General features: G+C 45.2%; 2 protein-coding genes and 1 long non-coding RNA gene across 3 annotated transcripts in view; 2 read left to right on the forward strand and 1 right to left on the reverse strand.

Annotated features, from left to right (window-relative positions):
* The window catches only part of EIF3H (eukaryotic translation initiation factor 3 subunit H), a 72,687-nt gene extending 54,343 nt beyond the window's left edge, over positions 1 to 18,344 (reverse strand). Inside the window, exon 1 of the mRNA XM_083622193.1 lies at positions 18,081 to 18,344. Within this exon, the coding sequence (XP_083478319.1) occupies positions 18,081 to 18,329 (249 nt within the window). The 5' untranslated portion in view covers positions 18,330 to 18,344. The remainder of the gene's footprint in view (positions 1 to 18,080) is intronic.
* LOC310766293 overlaps positions 1 to 24,397 on the forward strand; it is a 120,457-nt gene that overhangs the window by 52,289 nt on the left and 43,771 nt on the right. The gene's annotated exons all lie outside the window — the stretch shown is intronic.
* UTP23 (UTP23 small subunit processome component) lies at positions 19,238 to 24,225 on the forward strand. Its single transcript, XM_083622321.1, has 3 exons — positions 19,238 to 19,457; positions 21,649 to 21,823; positions 23,704 to 24,225. The coding sequence occupies exons 1-3, from the start codon at positions 19,270 to 19,272 to the stop codon at positions 24,094 to 24,096; spliced, it is 756 nt and encodes a 251-aa protein (XP_083478447.1). The 5' UTR covers positions 19,238 to 19,269; the 3' UTR covers positions 24,097 to 24,225.

Here is a 24,397-nt window from a genome sequence, read left to right on the forward strand (position 1 = left end):
CAAATGGCCATCCGTTTGAATTTGGTCCCCTTAAATGGCACATGCCTCCCTGATATTCCAGGGGATTTCACTCACCTGAGCGTTAAATCAAACAGCGTCCTCAATTACCTGTTGGTCTCTAGGGATCTATTTAAGTGTATTTCCACTTTTAAGATCAAGAATGTACAATTTAGTGATCACCTTCCCCTTGTTGCTAAGCTTTCCCTGAACTGGCAGCCGGAGGCTCATAGACATGCGACTCAGATGGTAACCAACGAATCTTTCCAAGTAAGAGGAATCAAATGGTCGGAGACACAGGCTCAAAGGTACCTGGAATTCTTTCAAAAAGAAATCCTCGGGCCCTATCCCAACATAGGCTCTGCCTCAGACGAGCATAGCATAGTATTGAAGCGCTTCTACCATCATATGACTGATCTTACGTCCTTCTTCAGGTTACCACCCAAAAATTTAAATCGAAACGAGTATACTCACGGTGCTCCCTGGTATAATTCTCAGTGCAAACAAGCAAGACAGCGCCTCCGTGCTATATATAATGCATACAAGACCTCTGATGCATCTACTCTGCCAGCTAGCTATGCACAAGCCAAGCAAGTTTACAAACGCACGCAGATAATTGCCAAGCGTGAGTGGCAACATAATCGTTGGCAGGCTCTGATTACTGCTTCAAAACCACACAGATCCAGGGAATTCTGGTCTTTGATTAACAGAAGGGGGAGGAATTCCCCAAGGGCAGACATGGGAACGGTTCCTGAAGAAATGCTTCTCACAGGCAGATGCTCCCTCCGACCATCTGATGCACCTGTTTACCCACCTACCTATTTGGCCTCCCACCGATCCTGACGAAATAGCCAAGTTAATAGCTCAGCTGAAACCGGGCAAAGCCCCTGGGCCCGACCTGATCCCTGCTGAAGCCATCAAACTACACCCACAATGGTGGGCCGGCATCTTGGCCAAAACCTTCGATGCAATCAACGCTTCCGGTCTCATCCCCAAAACATGGAAGGAGGCCATTATTGTACCAATTCATAAAAAAGGTTCCCCAACAGAGCCGGAAAACTACCGTAACATCAGCCTCCTTTCGATCATAGGGAAAATTTATGCCAGCTTTTTGATGACTAAATTATTGCGATGGGTAGATGAGACTAACCAGATTGGCCATGAACAAGCAGGGTTCAGAACTAAACGCTCTACAACCGATCATGCGATAGTTCTTTATCATCTGGCACGGAAGTACTCCTCTCCCCCCCCCCCCGGGGCTACCTCTGTGCTGCCTTCTTAGATCTAAAGGCAGCCTTTGACAGCGTTCCTAGAAATATTCTTTGGGAGAAACTTGCGAAACAGGGCATTGATAGAAGACTCTTATGGCTCATAAGCCAGCTCCACGAAGGTACCCTTGCCAGAGTGAGATTCACTCCAGCGGGCGACCTTACAAATTCGATACCAATAAACAAGGGAGTGCGCCAAGGATGTATATTGGCTCCCTGCCTATTCAACCTATTCATCAGCGACATGCGAGCACCCCTAGTCAACTCATCTCCAAGTACACACGCGCCTAGACTAGCGGATTACCGCTGCCCACTCCTTTTATATGCGGACGACGCGGTAATTCTATCTTATACACGTGTTGGACTAACCAGAGCTCTGAAGATCTTTGCCACGTATTGTCAACTCAATCAATTAACCATCAACCATGCCAAGTCCAAGATCCTGATCTTCTCCAGAAGCCGGAGATTATACAAATGGAAGCTTGGTGGGGCAAAAATAGAGCAAGTCCTAAAATTTCAATACCTAGGAGTTATTCTTCAATACAATTTGGGGTGGAAAGCTCACATTCAACACCTACTTAATAAGGCCAAAACCTTGTCATATGCGCTCCTCCGATTCTTCTTTTCGGACGGAGCTTTGCATGTTCCCTCGGCCCTAAAGGTGTTCAAGGCAAAAGTGGTTGCCGTGCTTGCTTATGCTGCCCCGCTCTGGGCCGTGATGACAGATCTTGCTCCCCTTGAGACTCTGCAAAGCCAATTCCTACGTCGGCTCCTAATGCTCCCCCTGTGCGTAAGCAACGCAGCCATGCGACTAGAATTGAAGGTCGCATCCTTAGAAACTTGCCTGTGGAAGCAAGTCTTCAATTACTGGTTATCATTGTGGCATAGATTACCAAACCATTACCTTGCCCAATGCTTATGGCGAGATGAATTCTCTAGCCTTTGGACTAGTAGAATTCATGCCAAACTCCTGAGTTATGGAATCTCTCCCTCAGATTCCCTAAAACTAGACCAAATCACTGCTCAGAGACTGATCCGCCAAAGACTGGATGACATCGACTTACAGCGAAATTATACGCTGGGGGGAGGTGTTTGTTCGCCCCAGAACATTGGTATCACTTTAACTTACTGCGTTCCATCATACCTCTCCTCCCTTTCGACTGTTGCACATAGACTGGCCTTCACCAAAGCGAGGTTTAACGTTTTTCCCTCCAATGTCCTGAGACATAGGTTCTCAAAGGGCCAAGCCCCCGCCGTGTGCGAATGTGATAAGGTGACACCGGAGTCGCTCCAGCACATTATGTTCACTTGCCCCTTGTTTAATGTGCCACGGGCAAATTTGCTGGGATCAATCATACAGAAACTAGAGGGTACCCCACCAAAATTCCACCTTGCCCAAATCTTGCAGGACAAGGATACCCACACGACCCTGAAGGTGGCTAGGTTCCTAGTTGCTGTCCTTTCCCAAAAGCGACGCCAAGGAGCTCTACAAGCTAATTAAGGCGTAGTATGCCTTTCCATTTTATAGTATTTTATTGTTATAGTGGTGTTTTAGCGATTGCTTTTTTTTCTCCTTACGGCACAAGCTGCTATTTATGTGTTGTTTTTACCTGTATGGGCCTATGGCCGTAATAAATGATATTCTTAATGATTGGCTTAATGATGTGCTTGTGCATTCCCATAGAAACGATGTCACTTTCCCAGTCATGGCCACCAATCACTGAAGTAGTCTCTCAGTGTTAAGCATTTCGTGCCTGGCTATTGGCCACTTGCAACCAAGTGAAGATGCCCAGGCGCCAGGATGGCACCTGAAGTCTGCACCGGAGATGCATGCCTGCTGATCCTTGGATCCTGGCTGTTTCCACACACTAGCAACAAATCCTGTAGAATTCTATCCATTATATTTTATCTGCACGATAAGAATGAATTTCAGGAAACAAAGTCATATTGAAAAATATGACTTTCAAGCCATCTGACCCCAAAATGGCAGCTAGGCATTCTGTTTTGGCAACTGCAATCTTGGTTTAACAAGCCATTTGGCGCCTAGTTTATGTATCTGAGTTTCTAACACTGCTCACACAGCTAGCAAATACTGGAAACAGAGTTCAGCTCAACGTGAAGAAAACAGCCCCATAGCCTGAAAGTCAGAGGTGATGGATGCCTGCCAGAGTGTTCTCCCAATCTCGAATCCCTAGAACTCTCCTATGAGGTTCATACAATTTCTTATTAATCGCCCCAGCCCCTGCACTGGTGGCATGCGTTTTAAATCGGCTAAATTACAACTTTCAACTTAAACTGGAAGCTTATGCTTGGAATTAATTTGGCAGAGCCATCTAGCCCCCTAAAAAACATTAGGGGCAACACAAATTGATCCTGTTACATGACAAACTGGGAATAGTGAACTTGTCTAGTGAGAAGGATGGCAGCAGGAGGCTCCAACCCACCATTTTCGCTCGGATTATTTATTTATTGTTTATGGAATTTCTACAACACCCTTCATCCGAGCATCGCAGGGCGATTTACAAGATAAAAACCACAAAAATGCATACCATTGTAACAAACAAAGGCAATAACCTCCCCCCACCCAAGTAGATGTCTGCATAAAGCAGCAGTAGGAACCCTGCGGCCCTCTAGATGTTGTTGACTACAATGTCCATCGTCACCACTGATTATGCTCGCTGAGAATGATGGAACATGGGGGTCCAAGATCATCTGACAAGCCACAGGATCACCAACCCTGGCATAAAGGACAATGTGTGAACATACTTGAATCAAATCAGGAGGCAACATGATCATGGAAGTTAACAGTACTGTACGCACGTCATGAAGAAATGAGTTTTGCTCCCTCTCTCCTAATGCTGTAACTCATGAAGGTTGGAAGATTTAGGACAAAAGAAAGCACTTCTCCGCACAGTGCATAGATCAACAGGAATTAGCTCCCACAAGAGGCAGTCCACCAACTTGGATGGCTTGAAAAGAGGATTAAATAAATCCCTGGAAAGTAAGACTATCAATGGCTACTAGCTTCACTAGTTTGACCTCCACTTTTTGGAGGCAGTCATGCTTCTGAATATCAGTGGCTGGAAACCCCAGGAGGGGAGAGTGATGTGGCATTCAGGTCCTGTTTGTGAGATTCCCACAGGCATTTGGTTGGCCACTGTGAGCGCAGGATGCTGAACTAGATGGGCCATTGGGTTGATTCATCAGGGATCTTCTTACGTTCAAGCAGCTGTCCCAGAACTGGCTCCATGCCTACGGACCCCACTGCAGCCCCGTTGTTCAAGGATGACGTTTCCCGGCTTGTGCAGTGAGACAACCAAGGCTTTCTCCATGCAGCCGAACCTGGAGAAATGGCCTCTGGCTTGAGCCGTATGCATCACAGCACCAGCCAATGAGCTGCAGTGGTGGTCCCCACAGAGGCACGAAGCGCACATGGGTGGTGGGAGGAATAGCTAAAAGGGGGAAAGCATCTCCTCTTTGCATCGCCCCTGCCCAGAAGTTTTTTGCAAGTCCCCACTTGCAAGCTATCTAACATTGCAACATGACAGCGGCAAGACATTTTTACATTCTCCAACCTGCATCGCTATCAATCACTTTTACGCTCCCTTTGTAAGTGCCTAGGTCTGCAGGAAATAAAGCTATTGAGCTTTGTACCTTTACAACATGTGCTATTAATCTTGTGTAAGCAGCACTGAAGGCTTATTGATCTGTCAAAGAAACCAGGTACGCAGACGGAAGGCCTGGAGCATTCTTTTTTCCTTTAAGGGCATCCGCGTCCTTAACAGGGCACCGCCATGGCCTGTGAGACCGCGAGTCAGTCTGCACTGTGACAAGCACAGGCTCTTACAATCCTTAGGGTGGTATGACCAAAATGAAGTTTAAGGTTTTGAAAAGCAGTGCCGAAAGCGGCTGATCTAAATGTGGAGTGCCATTGTACCCGTTCCACGAGGCAAGTTTATTGCCATGGAAACTGCCGAACAATTCCACTGTAGAAACATTTCTGAAACAGGTGCCCTGAGATTCCAATTCTCCGAGCTCCAGAGAATGCGGGCGCTCAATACCGTTACACTGCAACCATCAGGGCACAGTAATAAAATCCAAGAATTTCCTAGCCGAGCTGTTGGTGGTTCTTTCTCCCCTTTCAACCTTAAACAAAACAGGTTCAGAGTTTGCATTGTTAAAAAAACAACAACTTATGATGGCTTTCTTTAATCAATGTATCACTGTTTAAATTCCGCCTTTCTTCCAAGGAACTCACATTGACAGACATGGTTCTCCCCCTTCAACCCTCCATATTTTATCCTTTCAACAAACATGCGATGTCAATTTAGCTGGGAGATAAGCCTCCCATCCACTCCAGAATATCCCACCACATGTTATCACTGAATATTTCAGGGGACGGTATCTAAAAAGCCAGAATGAGCCTCGTGGCAGAACAGGGATTGCACCTGTTTTCCTTGGTTCCAGTCCAGTACTCTATCCAAGGGGTGGAGACTCTATGGTCCTCCAGATGTTGCTTGACTCCAACTCTCATCAACCTCTGACAGCATGACCAATAATCAGGGATGAGGGGAACTGGAGTCCAACACCTGGAGATTCTTCACCCTGCATTATCCACTACACCATACTGCCTGTCCAAAACAGATGACAAAAATACAGTCTCTCTGATAACATATTCTCAAACATAAGAAGATGAGGCTCCTTAAACTTTGGGGGGGGGGAGGTTCCTATTTTATTCTCCAAGACTTAGACTCTAAATTTTAGAAACACAATAAAGAAATGAGCATATAGTAAAACCAACACTTAGTATACAGCTAAGGAAGACAAACAAGGAGGGACAGAGTCAAATGGGAAACCCAGTAAATGTTTTTATAAAGGACAGCCAACGTTAAAAGGCTAGGGAAGGTTGAGCCTCGCAAAAATAATTATTTCTCATGTTGCTTCTTGTTTTCCTGTTTGGATCATGACTTTCCCACCAGCTGCTGGAGGAAAAAGGTGAGTTGGAGCAGAAGGAGGAACAACACCTATTGTCACAATGAAAAGTACATTCACAACAGGAATTTTATGTGATTGGGATATAGCCTATTTCTGTATGCAGAAACTATCTCCTGGCATGGCTACAGCTAGGGAAGTGGAGAAATCATACAAATATATGATTTAAAAAGAGGAGTCCCCAAATGCATGTTTCAGTTAAAGGTGGATCCCTTGACTGAAAACATTGAAGGCTACTGGCCTAGAGGGCTTTAAGCTCTACCAAGAAGTAGGTCAATGAAGCACAAAGTTTCTTAAGAAGCAGGTGTCCATAAACTAGAAGTTCCTGGGTTACCAGCAGTGCCTAGAAACGTAATTCTAGCAGGAAAAGCTTCTACCAAATTCTGCCTGAAGCATAACAAGAAGCTGAAAAAACAGAGGCAGAGTATGTTTCTTTCAAAACAGAATCGGGCTGCATCCTTTGCCAGGACACAACAGCAGTGTCCGACAACAGGCCCCTATGCTGCCTTCCTCCCAGTTGGAGGGCTTCCATCTTCACAGTCTCACCCTCAAACCAATGGATTCAAACTCTAAGAAAGGAGATTCCGAATAAATATCAGGAAGAGCATTTCTGACAGTAGAATGGACTCCCTCGGGAGGTTGTGGCTTCTCCTCCATTAGAAGTTTTTAAGTAGAGGTTAAATAAGCTATCTGTCATGGTTCCTGCATTGCAGGGGGTTGGACGATGACAAATGGGGAGTCATTCCACACCCACAATGCCACAATTTTTTCCTGCAAGATTAGGGGTTCCAAGGTTGAACCTGTGTCCTCCTTCAGCACTGGATCCCCAACTTTTAAAAAAATCTTTTAAAAAACAGTAATATACTGCTTTCCTGAATTATTTTTTTTACACCATTGCAGATACAGTGGTACCTGAGGTTACAAACACCTCAGGTTACAAACACTTCGGGTTACAGACTCCGCTAACCCGGAAGTAATACCTCGGGTTAAGAACTTTACCTCAGGATGAGAACAGAAATCGCGCGCTGGCGGGGTGGCAGCAGCGGGAGGCCCCATTAGCTAAAGTGGTACCTCAGGTTAAGAACGGTTTCAGGTTAAGAACGGACCTCCGGAACGAATGAAGTTCGTAACCAGAGGTACCACTGTACTCCAGTTGTTGCCAACACCTGGAACGAGCCTCCACTCACAGAACACGACTTCACATTCCTCTCCTTCCCCTGTGACCCTCCAGAGAATAGTTTGGAGGCACATTGTGAGGCAGGAAAGCTGCAGGAAGGAGGAGAAAGGTGAAGTCCTGTTACATGAGCAGCGGTCTGCTTGTGCTACGTTGGGTTCCACCCTTACCTCTAAAAACCAATACCTAATATATTGTCACTCCAGTCATAGTCCTACCTGGCAGCCCATTCTCATCACCCACATATTTATTACATAGGAGAGTAGGTCACCTAGATGATTCGCAGTTAAGTCAAGGCATGATCTGGAACCTTCCGAGTCCACACCCTGAGCTGCTATTCTACATCATCCAAGGGCAGAAAGTGGAAAGTTCTTTCCTACTCAGGTTATATCATCAGGCAACCCAAACCTCTGTTTTCTGATGCACTCAAGACACATCAAAATTAAGCTAGGGACAAGGTGACATCCCTGTCTCATACTGTGAGAAGCCTCACTATTTCATAGCATACATGGAATTTTAAACATACCACATAATTTGCTTTTTGGAAACTTTAGAACTGCTATTTCGTCTTCAACAGTCTTCTGTTGAGTAACTAAGAATCAGAATTTCAGCTGACAGCTGTACACTGAGATGCGTTCTGCTACCCTACTGAAATACCAGCCTTCAGTTATTATTATTTTTTGCTGTACTCATGAGCTGCTTACTACTGCCATCTGTGCATAAAAGCACTACTCTTCAGGCTTCAGCTCCCAGCAGTCGCATGTGTGAATATTTTGAGATGACAGCCAAGTGCAGCAGCAGTTAACCTCATCATCATTCAACAAGCCATTTTTCACATGGATTTGAGCTGAATTTCTACTGTCATTTTGAATTTAGAGGAAAGAGCCTGCAGGGAGGGGGCCGGGAAGCATTCTACATATAATCTGGCCATCAGAAATGGTTGGAGCGGAAGGCAGAAAGCAAGTGCTGCGATGTCTGGATGATCTATTTTGGTTAGCCTAAATTTAAGCATGCCTTAGCCAATCTCAGGATCTCATCCACAACACGGCAATTTAAAAAACAAACAACCCCAGAGCGAAAATACAAGTTAGCCATTGGCTATGCCAGTCTATCTTAAAACAGGATTTCAGCCTGAATTCTGAAAGAGCTGTAAAAGCATGATGATTAGATGCACCAAGTCCTCTGAAGTTCATGGTCTGATATAACATGAATAAGCCTTGAGTTCACATGCTCCTCCCACCCTCTACTTCTCATGCTTCAATCAGTTACTTTGGCTTTTGTGCAAATCCTCCAAATCAGGATTGCAAACCATGATCAAACCATGGCTAGGAAGGATCATGCAAACCATAATTTGCCTGCTGAAATGCAATGGCAAACTGTGGTCTCTGAAAAAGAAACTAGAGAAGGGTGCATCTGGAATAAGTCCCACTGACTTCAATGGTGCTTACTTCCAATTAGAAATATGCAACTGAACTGTAAAACTGAATTGTAAAGAATTTCAGGGGAAAGCCCACAAGCGCAAAATTCTCTAATGTGACCTAGACGTCACATAAATGAAGACGTAGTAAAGAAAATACCCATCTAGCCTAATGTTCTGGCCATTTTAATAAGAAGGATGGCCTGCAAAATAAGAACAGAAAATAAAGACGTGGATCTGTGTCCCCCACTCCCAGAAAAGGAATTCTTTTACCTTTTCAACTGTTGTTCAAGAATTCTTCACAGGATTTTACAAGCTTGAATATTGCTTTTTGAGACACTGCACATCAAGGCACGTCCCCAAGAGACACTAAATGAATAGTAGAAGGGAATAATTTTTACGTCAAATCAAATGCATACAATCTTCTAATTACAGAATAAGGGAAGCTGAACTGCTGCTTTTTTCATCACTTGTGAAAACTGCTGAAAATAAAGACCCCTATATCCTGGTCTAAACCAATCCATGTGTGAAATGAGCTACTCTGTGTTCAGCCAACTGGCTCCTCTGCCCACCTTTTGAGGAAAAGCTCTATCTACACTCCAGCCCAACATCACAAAGAGGCTGTAACTTGAGACCAGAAGTGGGTATGGATACAGGAAAGAGATGCCATTACAAACAGACAACGGAAATCCCTATCCATATTAGACAGTTTGATGTTGTCGTGCATGAAACAAGTGGCTGGTGCTACAGATGATTCTGTGTTTTTTTTTTAAATGATATTTATTAGAGGTTTAAAGATTACAGAGAAAAGAGAAGGAGAAAACAACAAAAAAATTAACAAAACATGCATTACAATACATAAAAAATACAAAAAAATAAAAATACAACAATAACAATAAAAAACACACATCCAATATTCCATATCTTTATCTTTCATTTACTTGTTTCATTGACCTCCTCACACCTCCCTTTTTGTATTCTAGTTTAGTTATTTGTTTCAGCAAATTCTTTCCATCTTTCTCAATTTTTATTGGGTAATTTATCTTAGCAGTCTAACTTATTACTTAACTCAGCAAATCCTTTCCACCTTTCACTATATTCTGTCATTCAGTTTACCTTAATTTATTTTAACCTTATCTTACCATAAAATACCTTAAAGCTTAAAATTTAGTACTTATTTATACATAACTCCTTATATCATTTCTACTAAAGCCAAATAGTTTCATTCCAACATTTTTCCTAATACTCGTTAATTTTACACTAATTCCCAAAATAATTTTTTTTTAAACTTTCTTCCAATCTTCCTCCGTCTCTTCTTCCTGGTCTCGGGTTGTGTCAGTCCTTACTGTCCATTCCATCTAGTCCATCAACCTGGTAATCTTATGTCCGAGGCTCTTAAGTCTTTTCCATGTCCCTTCTGCAGATCTTCTTCTTGTTTATACCTGCACTTTACCTTGTCTTTTGTTGATCTCTTTCTTAGTTTCTTTCCATTCTCATTGAGGAGTAGGTCTCAGGGAAACTCCAACCCAAAGATATCTCCATCTCCCCTCAGCAGATCAGCCCATTCCCCGCAGTCCCATTCCCCACAGTCAGCAATGTAGTCCAGAAAGTATTTAAAAGCATGTTTCAAAGTCCCTCCAAAATTAAGAGCCCCCACGACTTCAGACCCCCCCTGGCCCGCTCCAGATTCAATCTTCAACGACAGTGGCTTATGCTCCTGCAGGGCCTCGGGTCTCTCCATTTGTGTTACTTGAGGTTCAGCAGCAACCTCCTCCATTATCTTCTGCATTTGCACTTGCCCTGTCAAAACAGGTTCCTGGGTTGGTTCCTGAATGGTTTCTATATAAGTATTCGCTGTTTGTCCAAAGTTTTTGACTGCAACAGTCATCAAATCCATCTTCTCATGCATCTGTTCCAACAAAGCACTTGTCTTGCAGAAAGCAAGCACGAAAACTTCTTCTAAACACATTTTTATTCAAGGTCAGAGTCTGGTCCCACGATCCTAATCTCCACAGCTGTGAAATCCCCAGATCGACTCCAGCAACAATTTAACAAGCTCCCTCTAGAGGGGACAATTTCTATTTGTATCCATCTTTTGAAAGCAGGTCCAACAAAAGAAAATTACTTTCATTTTTCAACTTTTTTGTTTCTTTTAAATGCAAAAGGCAACATTGGAATCAATTTGTTTCTCTTCTTCAGCTATCTGTCAAAAGACGTTCCATTCACAGTCAATGAACTTCCACAAAAATTTCTGTCTCTGACACCCCGTTCCCAGGTTTGAGACGGTGGAAATTTATCTTTCTTTACTCTCTCTCTGCAGGCTTAAACAATCAAAATTCCCCCTCTTTTCTCCTGCTTCCAAGAGGGGTTTTGGTGGTTAAAACTGAAGGAAATTTAGACCTTTATATACAACTTTCCAGGCTTTAGCTTGCACAATTTTTGCTTTAGTCTATTTACAAAAGCGGAAGGCGGACTTCCTGTTTAGACCTTCCCGCTTCGATACCAAATTAAAATGTTTCTTAATCCAATTTTCCGTTCTACTCACGGGTACTTGTTTAGAGTCCAATTGTCCACAGGAAAAAGTCAGCGCTCTCCGGCAACGGCTGTGCGGCTTCACTCCGTAAAAGTAGTGGTCGATTCAAAACACCGCGCCGCTCACCCCACGTCGCTTCGGATCCCCAAAAAAGGGGTTCCCTGCGAGTAGGGGAGGCGCTCCTGGTGCCAGCCGAATCCCACGTTCCCAGGCTTCCTCCGCCTGGGATTTTTGAGGGGTCTCCGCCTTCACCGCGGTGGCAAGACCCGATTTTCGCGGAGCGGGTTCCTCTCAGTCAGAGGAACTCCACCATTGCCGATGGCGCTAACCCGGAAGTCTCTGGTGCTACAGATGATTCTGCACGCAGCAAAGGAACTTCCTCAGGCAATTGACAGCTTCAAATATTCCATAAAGTTAAAAATATATTAAAAGAGTTGGTCTGGGTAAGTGGCAAGAGCTATTGTGTGCCTCTGGAGTCTGGATCATTTGCTTACACCTGCATTTTAGAAGCAGGGGTCCGTCCCCCCATTTCCAATGAAGCAACAATTCTACCTAGCCAAGAGATAGGAATCCTCTGGCCCTCCAAATTTTGTCAGATTCCAACTCCCATCAGCCCAGTATAATCAATGATCAGGGATGATAGGAGTTGTAGCCCTCCAGATGTTGCTGGACTCCAAGTTCTCCATCCCTGACCTTCCTCAGTATGTTAGTTGTAGAGAGGACACACCTCCATGTGACCTGACATCACACTATGAAACATCTGGTAGATGGCAGTTTCCCCCCATTCTTTCTGTTCCCTGTTAGTGTTCTGATTAAGGGTTGTATCCAAGCTTTTACTCAGAGTAGACCCTCTAGATCTCGTCCATTAATTTCAATGGGTCTACTCCAAGAACAAACACCACATTCAACCCAAATGCTTGACTTTTAACCATCACTGATGGGTCAAATGACTAAAGGAAGTTTTGACTAGTCAAAAAAGCTAACTCTAGAGTGACTTGTATTTTGACACTGTTTATCTAGATGATATAAATACTGCCCCTTGCATAGGGCGGTTTATAATAAAAGCAAGTAAACAAGAATACATAAAACACCGTCCATTAAAAACGTACAACAAACCACTCAACGGCAACTCCTAATTGCACTGCAGGTCACCATACCATACTTTTAGAACTGCAGACCACCGGCCACTAAAAGAAAAGCACTTGTAGACATAAAAAGAAGCCCAAAATGGCACCCCTACCCAATACCAGGCCACTCTTGAAAGGGGGAGAGGCAGAGTGGTGAAAGAGAAAGCATGCTACCCTTTCCATAATGTCCTATAGTTGCAAGAACTATATGGTACTTCCCAATTCAGTTGTACTGCCTGCCTCCCTCCACATCTCCTACAACTATAATCAGTAAGAGAAGTGTGCAAGAGTCCCCAATTGATCTCTGCAGGGTCTCAAAAGCTCTTCCTTCAATCCTTGCAGACCCTGCAACACTCTCACCACTGAATGCCATCTCAAGGCTGATCTGTCATGAAACAAGCACTAAGCAGGAGAAGACTCTGGCCTTAAGATGGCCCCAGCCTCGGACTTAATTGGGATCAGCTTCTTGTGAGCTTTGCACAAGGTTGCTTTAGCTCAGCAGAGCCTTTATCCCCCTCCTGGAGAAAAGCAGAACATATCTGCTAGTGGCAATGAGAGGATTAGCTGCTAAGAAGAGTGCCTTTTAAGAGAAGTGCATCACCAGCATACCCCACAGTGCTTTGTGGATGTAAGTGGAAACACACATTGTTCACGGCATTTGTAAGTAACAGCCCAACAAACTGGCACCAAGAGACCAAACTCCATCAGCCTTTTCAGCTATGCATATATAATCGCAACACAAGGGACCCATCCGATGAGAGAAGTAATGAGAAGCCCAACTGTTAAAACCACAGCGGCACAGACAAGACGACCAGTTGCCAATTTTCCCTCCAAACAGGAAGCGCTATTGTCAGGCAGAATTCCATCCATGAACCTTGAAGTACGACACGTAGGCCTGATGCTAGCTCACTCTTCAATGGGGCGCTAGCTTAATCATGCCAAATGGTACCAGATGTTGCTCTTTCAAGCTTTCTTGCTGCTGCATGTTTACCAATGGCATCATCCTTTGAGGAGGCGCTGTGCTCTTTGGCATACAGCAATAAGGATGCGGAGACTTTAACCTCCAGATTGAAATGGAGACAAGCCAACCTAGCCTGGCAGATTTCTTCAGTGGTTTGATTGCCTTGCCTGAAATATCCTGGATACTGTCTATCCCAAGCACAACAAATATCCTCCAATGTGCTTGCGTCAAAAGGTTAGGAGCACTTCAGCACAACTCTGATCTGTATTCCCCCCCCCCCCAAAAAAATTGTTTTTTTGCCATTTGATCCCAGAGGGGGAGAAGGTTTTAGGGGATTTTACTGTATCTTGCGTTTTGTTCAGTTGTTTGGCTATTTACCCTTCACCATTTTTGTTTACCTATCATATTTCCTGACATTCTGGAGTTGTTGTTTTATTACATTTTTTTATTTGCCATTCTTGAATCTGCCACTCTTTGAAACAACAACAACATAAAAGGAAGTGGCAACAGCAGCCTAGAGTTAAAAATGATGTTCTTATGGTAGAAATCTCACCAGCCCCTGTGGTTTGCAGAAGGCTGTGCTTTTGAAGCATTACAACCCTTCCTCAAACAAAACCAATCGAAGCAAAAGGTGTGCATTCAACAGGGTGAGCTAAACGAGCACAGACTGAGAAACGAAGCTGAGAAACAAAATTCCATTCCTGCTCCTTCCCCCAAAAGTCTATGAAAAAGAAGAGTAAGATGTGTCGAAGAAAACTTGCCCAAGGCTAGCAGTATTTGGGACTCTCAAACATTTTTATCTTACTCTTCCTCCAAGCAACTCAGGGGTGCAATACACTGTCTTTCCCCCAGCCCACTTTATCTTCACAACAACCCTGAGAGGTAATGTGAGGCTATGAGATAGTGACCGGTTCAGGTTCACCCAGTGGGCTTTAGGGCTACAGGGATTCTAATTTAGGCCTCCCTGGTCCATAGTTACTCTCTAACTGCTACATTGAATCTGTTTTCTTGTTTTCTAAACTGAAATAAATTAAATAAGCTTGAGAATGGTTGCCCTCACTCTCATCTCAGGCTCAACAAACTGAAAGAGAAGCAAGCACAACGCTGGCACTATCTACTAACACTGAGGAAAAACTATTGGAAGAGCCCAGGAGGATATGAAAAATCAAACAATTCAACATCTGAATGCCTATACACAAAAAAGCAGCTTTTGAGAAGCAAGGATTGGCCATACTGACCTCCAAGTATGTCGCTAAACCCAGAAAGAAGCTACAGTCTGCACAACTGTTCGTCTTGTAATGATTGGGAAGGCCAATAGTGGCAAAAGGAAAGAGAGCCTGCGAAACTCCTAGACAGTAGCAGGATGTCCCAAGGTATGTGCGTGTCCTGCAGTGCATCCCAACAAACAGCCAGTGTTGGTTAGAGTATTAGACCCTGGGAGACCAGGGTTCAAATTTCCATTCATCCATGAAGCTCCCCAGGTGTTCTTGAGCAAGTCATAATGTCTCAGGCTAATCTACCTCACAGGGTTGTTGGTTTGTGGGTAAAATGAGGTGTGGAGAGAACTGTGTACTGCTCCTTTGAGGAAAAGGTGGGACTTAAATGTAAGAATAAATAAGAATAAATAAAACTTTGGATCTCCTTGCCAAAAGTATTGACCACGACAGATTCACATTTACAAAGAGCCATTTAGAAGCAACTATAACAGGTCAGTGCATCTTTCCATCCAATGACAGGGACCTGCCCCACTATAATAGCAGTGGGCATTTCATAGCACAATCCTATGTCTACTCAGAAACAATCCCACAAAGATCAATGTGACTTATTCTCAGGTAAATGGACACAGCACTGCAGCCCAAACTTCGCTGATATCTGGATAATTAAGCATGGGCTTACTAACTTGCTAGCAACACATTAGAATAATCCATTCTGGTTTTACACTTGAGCTCATTTTTACACCCAACACTGACTGAGACTGATATACTTATGCACATTCTAAATTGTGTGCTTATTTTTGTCTGCACAATTAATTCCTCCTCTGTTAGACACAGGAAGACCAAGAGCAATGCTGGTAACTAAAAATGCCCATGGGCCACTGGCAATTGTGCCCAATCCTCCATTCACATTGTGGCTTCTGAAGTCACCAGGCCCACACACTTACCCATCTTTGTAGTCTTAGTAAAATGCTAAATTTGGCACCTGATCCTAATGTCTGTATTTGTGGTGGGGCCACTGCAGAAAACAAACAGCAATATAACTAAGAGCTGATCAACTAATAGTTCAATCCTATACAGTCGTACCTTGGCTGCCAAACGCCTTGAGTCTTGCTCCTGAACGATCAAAAACTGAAAGTGAGTGTTCCGGTTTTCGAACTCTTTTTGGAAGCTGAACATCCGGCGCGGCTTCCACTATTGTTTCTGGCGCACCTGCGCAATCAGTAACCAACCGGAAGCCGTGCTTTGGTTTCCAAACGGATTCCATTTGACTTCCAAGGTACAACTGTACATATCTACACAGAAGAAAGCTCCATAGAGTTCAATGGGGCATACTTCCTGAGCTTATACAGGGGTTGCATTGAAAGGTGTTATAACGTAATTACATTTGTGGAAACTGCAGCACTTACCAACTCTAAAAGTTCTATGAGCTCAATGTGATTAAATGAGTTTTTGGTATACTATTCCCAGAGAATACAGAAAGCAATATAGGGAAAGACTTCGTGCTAAATACTGTAGAACAAAGCATCTGTGTCTCTTGTAGACCTTTCTGCTGTATCTTTGTAACATTTGGGTGGTAGTGGCACCTGCCCTGTGGAACGTCCTCCCAGCAGATGTCAAGGCAATAAACAACTATTTTACTTTTAAAAGACAACTGAAGGCGGCCCTGTTTAGGGAAGTTTTTAATGTCTGATGCTGTATTGTTTTTAATATTCGGTTGGAAGCCGCCCAGAGTGGCTGGGGAAACCCAGCCAGATGGGTGAGGTATAAATAATAATAAATTATTATTATTATTATTATTATTATTATTATGCTGTTTGAGCATTCCTTGAGATATAACATACATATGGTTACTTACACAAAATGCCTACCTGAACTTGCAACTCACAGCATTTGCAGTACCTGAAACAATGCATCTGATAATCAAATTGGCAGCTATATGCATAATGCTGTCTATCACAATTCTAAGGAATCTGTGATATAGAGATAGAGGTGTTTCTGCTTTGTATGCAGCAGGTCCCAGGTTCAATCTGGCATCTCCAGGGATGGGAGACGCTCCTGCCTGAAACACTGCCAGTCAGTGTAAACAAAACAGAGCAAGCTGGACCAATGATATGACTCCATATAAGGCAGTTTCCTATGTACCTCTAACTCCGGGCAGCCCGACTTTACATACCAAGTGGGCCGCAAGAGTACTTCAACATGGAGCCCACGGGCCACACACTGCTTTGTCGCAGAAGGGGGAGGGAGAGAGGCCAAAAAATGACACCCCAGTCCTTGCGCCGCCTTCCCAAAGTTAGGTAAATGTGAAGCTGGGCTTTGGAAAAGAGGCATGCGGCTCTGTCAGGGTCCTAGAACTCTCCCACCTCTGAGAAAGCCCTAACTAGGTTTAGGAAGGAGGTGAGAGGACTCTAGGATCCTGTCAGAGCCCTCACACCTCCTTCCCAGAGCCCAGCACCTCCACACCCAGCTTTGTGAAAGCTGTGCAGTCGGAAGGGAGAGGAGGGGGGCGTAAAATGTTGCCGAGGGTCACTCAAAAAGATCTCAGGTCCGCATGCAGCCCTCGGGCTGCGCGTCAAACCGCACTGCTCTAACTGAACTGAGATTGCATATTTAATAATACCTAGACTACATCTTTGCAGTTTTGTCCAACCTATCAGACACCTGTACATCATCCCGGCCAATGTGATTTCAGTAAAATGATTAAACTGACTTATAAGAGGTAAGCACTCTGTGTTTCTGTGCCGGTCACAGGGAAAGAGAACCACCCTCTTCTGCCGCAAGCAGAGAAATACAGGCTATTATTACCAAGTTATAGGAATGCAGGTCGTCTTTGTCAATTCCAGCTCAGAGTCTAGCAATTCTTGGCTCTTCTTTCCATTCCGTCTGGTCATTGCAATACAGTGGTACCTTGGGTTAAGTACTTAATTTGTTCCGGAGGTCCGTTCTTAACCTGAAACTGTTCTTAACCTGAAGCACCACTTTAGCTAATGGGGCCTCCTGCTGCTGCTGCGCCGCCAGAGCACGATTTCTGTTCTCATCCTGAAGCAAAGTTCTTAACCTGAAGCACTATTTCTGGGTTAGCGGAGTCTGTAACCTGAAGCGTATGTAACCTAAAGCGTATATAACCCGAGGTACCACTGTAATTCTGAAACCAAGGCCGGTGCCAGAGCTTGTCTCCCCCCGTCTTCCCTCCCCCCCCCCATCTTTTTCCTTTTATGTCATGTATTATTTCAGATTATAAACCTGGGGGCTGGGACTGTCTGATCACTGACATTTGTAAACCATTCTGGGTTCGGCTAGATGACCCTCGGGGTCCCTCCCGACCCTGTGAAGAACACGCGGCAGCGCGCCCAGCGGCTCAGGCGCCTCTCCCGGCTCCCCTTCCCTCGCTCACCACGCCGTCGATCTGCACTTGCTTCACCGCCGAGTCTCCCGGGGCCGCCTTCGCCTTGGCTTTGACGGCAGCCGAGGAAGAAGCGCCGGCGCCGGGGGCGGGTGTCTCCTTGCGCGACGCCATCTCTGGAAGAGGAAAACGAGAGAGGGAGAACGCACACCGGCCGGAAGAGGAAGAGAGCGAGCAGAACCGGAAACGGATCCCTCTCAGAACACCTTCCGGGCGGAAACCGGAGCACTTCCGAAACATGGTTCCGCTTTCATATAGTTCCTATAAGACTCTTTTATGTTTGCGTTTTGCTTCTCCTCTGCGCCGATGCAGTTTTGCCCGACGGGAGCTCGATCCTGGATAGCTGCCATTAACCCACCAGGAAATATAACCCGCCTAGTAAATCTATGGAGTGGTGGGTGTAATAGTTTATGGGCTGCATTTATTCCCTTTCTTCCTCCGATGAGATCGAGGTGCCGCACGTGGTTCTTCCCCCCCATCTCATTTAACCCCCCCCTTACAACAACCCTGTGGGGTAAGCTAATCTGAGAGAAATAAGGCAATAAGCAGCTATCTTATTTTTAAAAGTCATCTGAAGGCAGCCCTGATTAGGGAAGTTTTTAAGATTTACTGCTGTATTGTTTTTAACACTCGATTGGGAGCCGCCCAGAGTGGCTGGGGAAACTCAGCCAGGTGGGCGGGGTATAAATAATAAATTATTGAAATTATTATTATTATCGTCCAGCGCCCAAGCGAGAGCTTCATGGCCGAGCGGCCTCCCCCAGAGCCCCAGCCCGATCCTCTCAACCACCACATCTAGCCCTGATCTTTTTTATCCGTGTAGTATTCCTGCACGGCAGGGGGTTGGACTAGATGACCCTCAGGGGTCCCTTGTGGGTTCTATTATAACCGCATTTTCTCATCCTGCGTTCTCGCTCGCAGCAATAACGCCAGTAACTCAACAAAAAGAAAGCATCTGGGGCGAAGAGTCAGAGCGTGATCGCTCCTGGACGCGTTACACATCCCTAAACACGTGTTTTCCCCGACGGCTGCTCCACTGCGCGTGCGTCAACTTTCGTTACGGTTGATGCTTTAAAAAAATAATAATAATCCGGCGTGGACTTCCGGCGGAAGTACTAGTGGGGCCCGCCTAGTATTGCGCCCGCCTTTCCATCTCTATGGTCCTTCTCCAGCCGCCGCTATGAAGATCAAGCGGCAGAAGCACGCCAAGAAGAACGTGGGCTTCTACAAGCACAACTTCGGCTTCCGCGAGCCCTTCCAGGTGCTCCTGGACGGCACCTTCTGCCAGGCCGCGCTGCGCAACAAGATCCAGATCCGAGAGCAGCTGCCGGGATACCTGGCCGGGGCCACGCAGCTCTGCACCACGCGGTGAGCGCGGGTCGAATGGGACGGGGAGGCGCGTGACGTCGCAAGCAGAAGGGGGTCCCGGGTTCGAGCCCCAGGGGAGGCATTCCTCCTGGACCACAACTCCCACTGGCCCTGCCAGGTGTAGGGATGGTGGGAGTTGTAGTCATAGAATCATGGAGTTGGGTACCCACGTCTCATCCATACCCGTGGTTCCCCAACGTGGGGCAATTTGATTTTGTTGTTGTTTAGTCGTGTCCGACTCTTCGTGACCCCATGGACCAGAGCACGCCAGGCACTCCTGTCTTCCACTGCCTCCCGCAGTTTGGTCAAACTCATGTTTGTAGCTTCGAGAACAGTGTCGAACCATCTCGTCCTCTGTCGTCCCCTTCTCCTTGTGCCCTCCATCTTTCCCAACACCAGGGTCTTTTCCAGGGAGTCTTCTCTTCTCATGAGGTGGCCAAAGTATTGGAGCCTCAGCTTCAGGATCTGTCCTTCCAGGGAGCGCTCAGGGCTGATTTCCTTAAGAATGGATAACTTTGATCTTCTTGCAGTCCATGGGACTCTCAAGAGTCTTTTAAATTTGATGGGGGGGCAATTCGAGAATGTGTTAGACCAAGTTAATGATCTTCTAGGCTTCCTCCACGTGAATAGGAGTTCACTTTTTGAATAATACAAATTATATGTCACGGGTGGGGTGGGGAGGGCATCAGGACTTTAGAGATGCTTAGGTGGGGCATGGCCAAAATCAAGGTTGGGAACCACTAATCCAGACCAACCCCCTGCAGTGCAGGATATCCAGGAAAACCTGTGGCTGCACATTTCGGTTTGCCTGTTCAGGGATGGGGCTGAACCATGGCCACTGCTCTCTGGAGTGTACATCTGCCAGGAAAGCTTTAGAACAGCAACTTTGAAGAAGCTCCCCCCAAAAAGCTCACAACTTTGGTCAATCCAAAGGGTAGATCACTTCCAGTTTTTTTATATAGTGGGAGTAGATCAGTCTCTTGGGAGTTGGACATGCCTGCCATAAAGCAAGACTCCCATTGTGAATCAGGTGGGGAAGAGAATCAGAGGATGGCTGCCAGCCAAGTGCATAAACGAATGTGCAGGGTGCATGACCTTAAAATGCCCCAAATAAATAAAGACCACCCATACCTGGGGTCCCAAGCTTGAGAAAGGCAGGTGTAGCAGTCCTGAGCCAGATGGGCTGTGTACAAAGCAGCTTCCCATGTATCCTACTTTGGGTGGCTGTCAGTTATTCAGTGGGCAGTGCGGTGGGAGACAGTTGGCTGCTTGGTCCTCATAAAGGTGGAGGAGCTACCAGTATGAGCAAGATGGGTCAAAGAGGCATTTAGGGCATTTAGTGTGAAAGGACTGCCATTTGGAGATGCAAACTCATATGCATAGGTGCAAATGTAGAAGTAATTTGAATTCAAATGCATCATGCCATAGAAAACTAGACTAGGTGACTTTGTAGGTAGACACAAAATTCATAAGCAGTTGGTATCTTTTAAATAGAAAATACAGTAAATATCACTAAAGGGGGGAAGACTATGACGAGGTGGTCTGTGGCTGCCAAGTCTGCTGTACAGGTGTTGCTACAGGCCGGTAGAAAACCTCAGGGCTCCTCCTTCTCCTCATTGTTCATTAGCTTTAAACCACACTTGTGCCTGAAAGCCCCTTCAGCTAGAGGACTGTCCTCTGTAAAGCCAGGTCACCCTATAGAGAGACCCTATGTATATCCTTTGTGCTCAGTTGGCGAGGCCAGGCAGCCAGCAGGCAGAGTCGCCGCATTAAGACCTGTTTAAATCCCCAACTGAGCTGCAAACCTTGGTTGACTTCAAATCCCTCTCATTCCTTCAGCTTACTTGACCTCACAGGATGGTGTGAGGGTAAAATGGGGCCCGTAGTAGACCATGTATATTAATATCTTTGGCTCCTTTGATAAAGGCCTGCAGTTCCTGGCTTTGCAAACTCCATATTCATGCTTGTCTCTAAGGAAGCGCTTAGCAAGCATCCTGCCAGCGTGAAAATTTCTGCTTGGCAGTGGCAATTGCCCCCTCCTCCCCCCACATGCCCTCAAGTCTGTTCTGGGGTTCCCCCAATCTTTGCACATGGGGTAGACTTGGATACAAGACATAATGGGGACTTTTGTTCAGTGTTTGAAATGTCTTTGTTGAACAAGAATCTCTGCTGTTATCTTTTCTTCTTCTAGATGTGTCCTGAAAGAGTTGGAATCCTTAGGGAAGGAGCTATATGGGGCAAAACTAATTGCACAGAGATTTCAAGTTCGCAGTTGTTCTCACTTCAAAAATCCAGTGAGCGGCTCAGCCTGCCTCTTGTCCATGATTGAGGATGGAAATCCACACCATTACTTCATTGCCACGCAGGTAATGTTCTTTCACTTAAGCTCATGCGAACGAAATGCCTCATTTCCTTCATATTTTGGAATCTGGCCAGTTGTTAATGAGTTTTGAGAATTACATTCATGCTTTCTCCTTTGGCGCTGCGGTGGGAAAACTTCGGCTTATGCAGATTTGAACGGCAGCTACACGTTTCCAGCAGTACAAGAGAGTGTTCAAAACACTGCCTACAGCCTTGTTTTAAAACAAGTTTACTTGGAAATGAGCCTTGTTGCACTTGAGAGGGCTTGCGTATGCCTTGGGTGGCAAGCTCTCCTGCAGCATAGGATTAGAGTTGCAGAGGGAGGGCATTTGTAGATAACAGTTTTATTTCACAAAGAAAGGAATGAAGATACTTGGCAGCTTGTTTGCACACTGTAATTAATGTCTTAGTTGCTAGATCAGGAGGCAAGGCACGTCTAAACATCAGCTAAAGTTCTAAGCTTCGAGTGCATCTGAGAAAGGCAAGTCTGCATAGAACCGGAACGAAGAAGTACCCATGCCCAGCTCTGTTTACAGAATAAGTAGCAGGGATGCGGGTGGTGCTGTGGTCTAAACCACTGAGCCTCTTGGGCTTGCTGATCAGGTCAGCAGTTTGAATCCCCACGACAGAGCTCCCATTGCTCTGTCCCAGCTCCTGCCAACCAAGCAGTTCGAAAGCACACCAGTGCAAGTAGATAAATAGGTACCTCTGCGGCGAGAAGGTAAACAGCGTTTCCATGCGCTCTGGTTTCCGGCACAGTGTTCCGTTGTGCCAGAAGTGGTTTAGTCATGCTGGCCTCATGACCCGGAAAGCTGTCTGTGGACAAATGCCTGCTTCCTTGACCTGAAAGTGAGATGAGCGCCACCATCGCATAGTCGCATTTGACTGGACTTAACCGTCCAGGGGTCCTTTACCTTTCACAGAATAAGTGACTGTCTCACAATATGTCTTGCCTCTTCTGTCTTGCCCCAGAAGGTTGCTCAGAAAAGTGAACTGCAAAAATGCTTGAGTGTTCTTTAGTAGCGTTTATTTATGATGTTTGGGTTCTATTTTATAGCTCCAAAAAGCTTTCATAGTACTTCAGAATAAAAGTCACATGGAAAGCTCTTTGCCTACGTTATCTCAGAAAGCACTTACTTCATCCCATGGTATGGAACCCAATTTACCACACAAGGTCATTTCCCCCAAACCATTAGATGTGGGACAGTTAAAGCCATGCGTACAGAGGAACAACTGGGAGCATGTGCTCTTGATAATTCCTTGGCAAAGAGAGCTTGCTCTAAGAGCCAATCAGCTGATCGGTAATGACAGGAAGCCTAGCAGTTTGAACTCCATTTGCAGGTGGTTTGTATTCAAACAACTTACCAATTGACTTCATAGGTCCTAACTTTTTGCCTCAACCAGCTGTTTGGTACAGAAAGCCTCTCCTGTGGTCCACAACACAAAAGGGATACAATCTTGCTCAAGAAATTATAGTCTGTTTGCTGGATGAAATGAAGAAAATAGGGATTTGCATCGTTATTATGTATACAAATTTATATACCACTTGACTATTTTATTTTATTTTAAAATACATTAAAGAATCCTTAAGAATACTTGGCATTTATGCCTTTAGCCTTCAATAACTTTTCCATATAGTAATTGACCACATTGCAGATTTTGCATTTTTATAGAATGTTATACTAGTTTACCATTATAGCCTTAAGCAGCTTGAGCAAAAGTTGGTAAAGCAAGCAAGAGGGACAAGAAAATTGGGTGTTTCCTGCCACTTTGACAGTGTTCTTTTCCAGGGTGAGCAATCTGCTTGATTTTCACTGCCTTGAGCTTTCGTTTATAAAGAGTGCATATAGACTTACTGTTTGTGTCCTCCACCCCCATTCGATAGGACCAGGATCTGGCAACGAAAGTAAAGAAAAAGGCTGGCGTTCCCCTGCTCTTCATAATTCAGAACACAATGGTTCTTGACAAACCTTCCATGAAATCTTTGGCTTCGGCACAAGCAGCACAGACTAACCGGCTTATTCCGGAGCACCAGAAACTAAGGATTGAACTTCTCAAAGAGGAGCAGGGTCTGACAAAGACCTCAGAGCCGAGAAAAAGGAAACGAAAAAGGGCCAGTGGCCCTAATCCTCTCAGCTGCCTGAAGAAGAAGAAAAAGGCACAAGAGACCTTGCAGCCTTCAGCAGCTAAGAAAAAGGGGAATAGGAAACGCAAGAAAAGGAAACTGGAAGCAGGAGGAGAGACTGTGCCGTCAGGGTCACAGAATGTGGAAGCATAAAATCATCCCAGAAAACGGGTGGGCTTGTCTGTTCCATGAACTTTGGGTAAAGCCCAGGTCTATGACTAAAGCAGTGTGATAATCCTTGCATTTAATCATTATTTTATTAAAGGTCTTGTTTTAAAGGTCTTGGAGTATTTGGGTGCTAGGTCAAAGTGAAAAACACACACACACTTTTGATAGCGTTTTAAATTGTTAAATTGGGTCTTAAAACTGCACAAGAACAGCCCGTACAGCTAGCTTATCTGGTTATTGATATCCTTAACTGGGGAGGATGGCAAACTGATAATCATGCCCAAAG

This window comes from Podarcis filfolensis, assembly GCF_964270895.1.
Source record: "Podarcis filfolensis genome assembly, chromosome: 7".
Lineage (NCBI taxonomy): Eukaryota > Metazoa > Chordata > Lepidosauria > Squamata > Lacertidae > Podarcis > Podarcis filfolensis.

Excerpts from the sequence above, each read along its gene's own strand:
- UTP23 (XM_083622321.1), top strand. The coding sequence starts at position 19,270 with ATGAAGATCAAGCGGCAGAAGCACGCCAAGAAGAACGTGGGCTTCTAC. Across the intron at positions 19,458-21,648 it reads ACGCAGCTCTGCACCACGCG|ATGTGTCCTGAAAGAGTTGG; the intron begins GTGAGCGCGGGT and ends TTCTTCTTCTAG. Across the intron at positions 21,824-23,703 it reads ATTACTTCATTGCCACGCAG|GACCAGGATCTGGCAACGAA; the intron begins GTAATGTTCTTT and ends CCCATTCGATAG.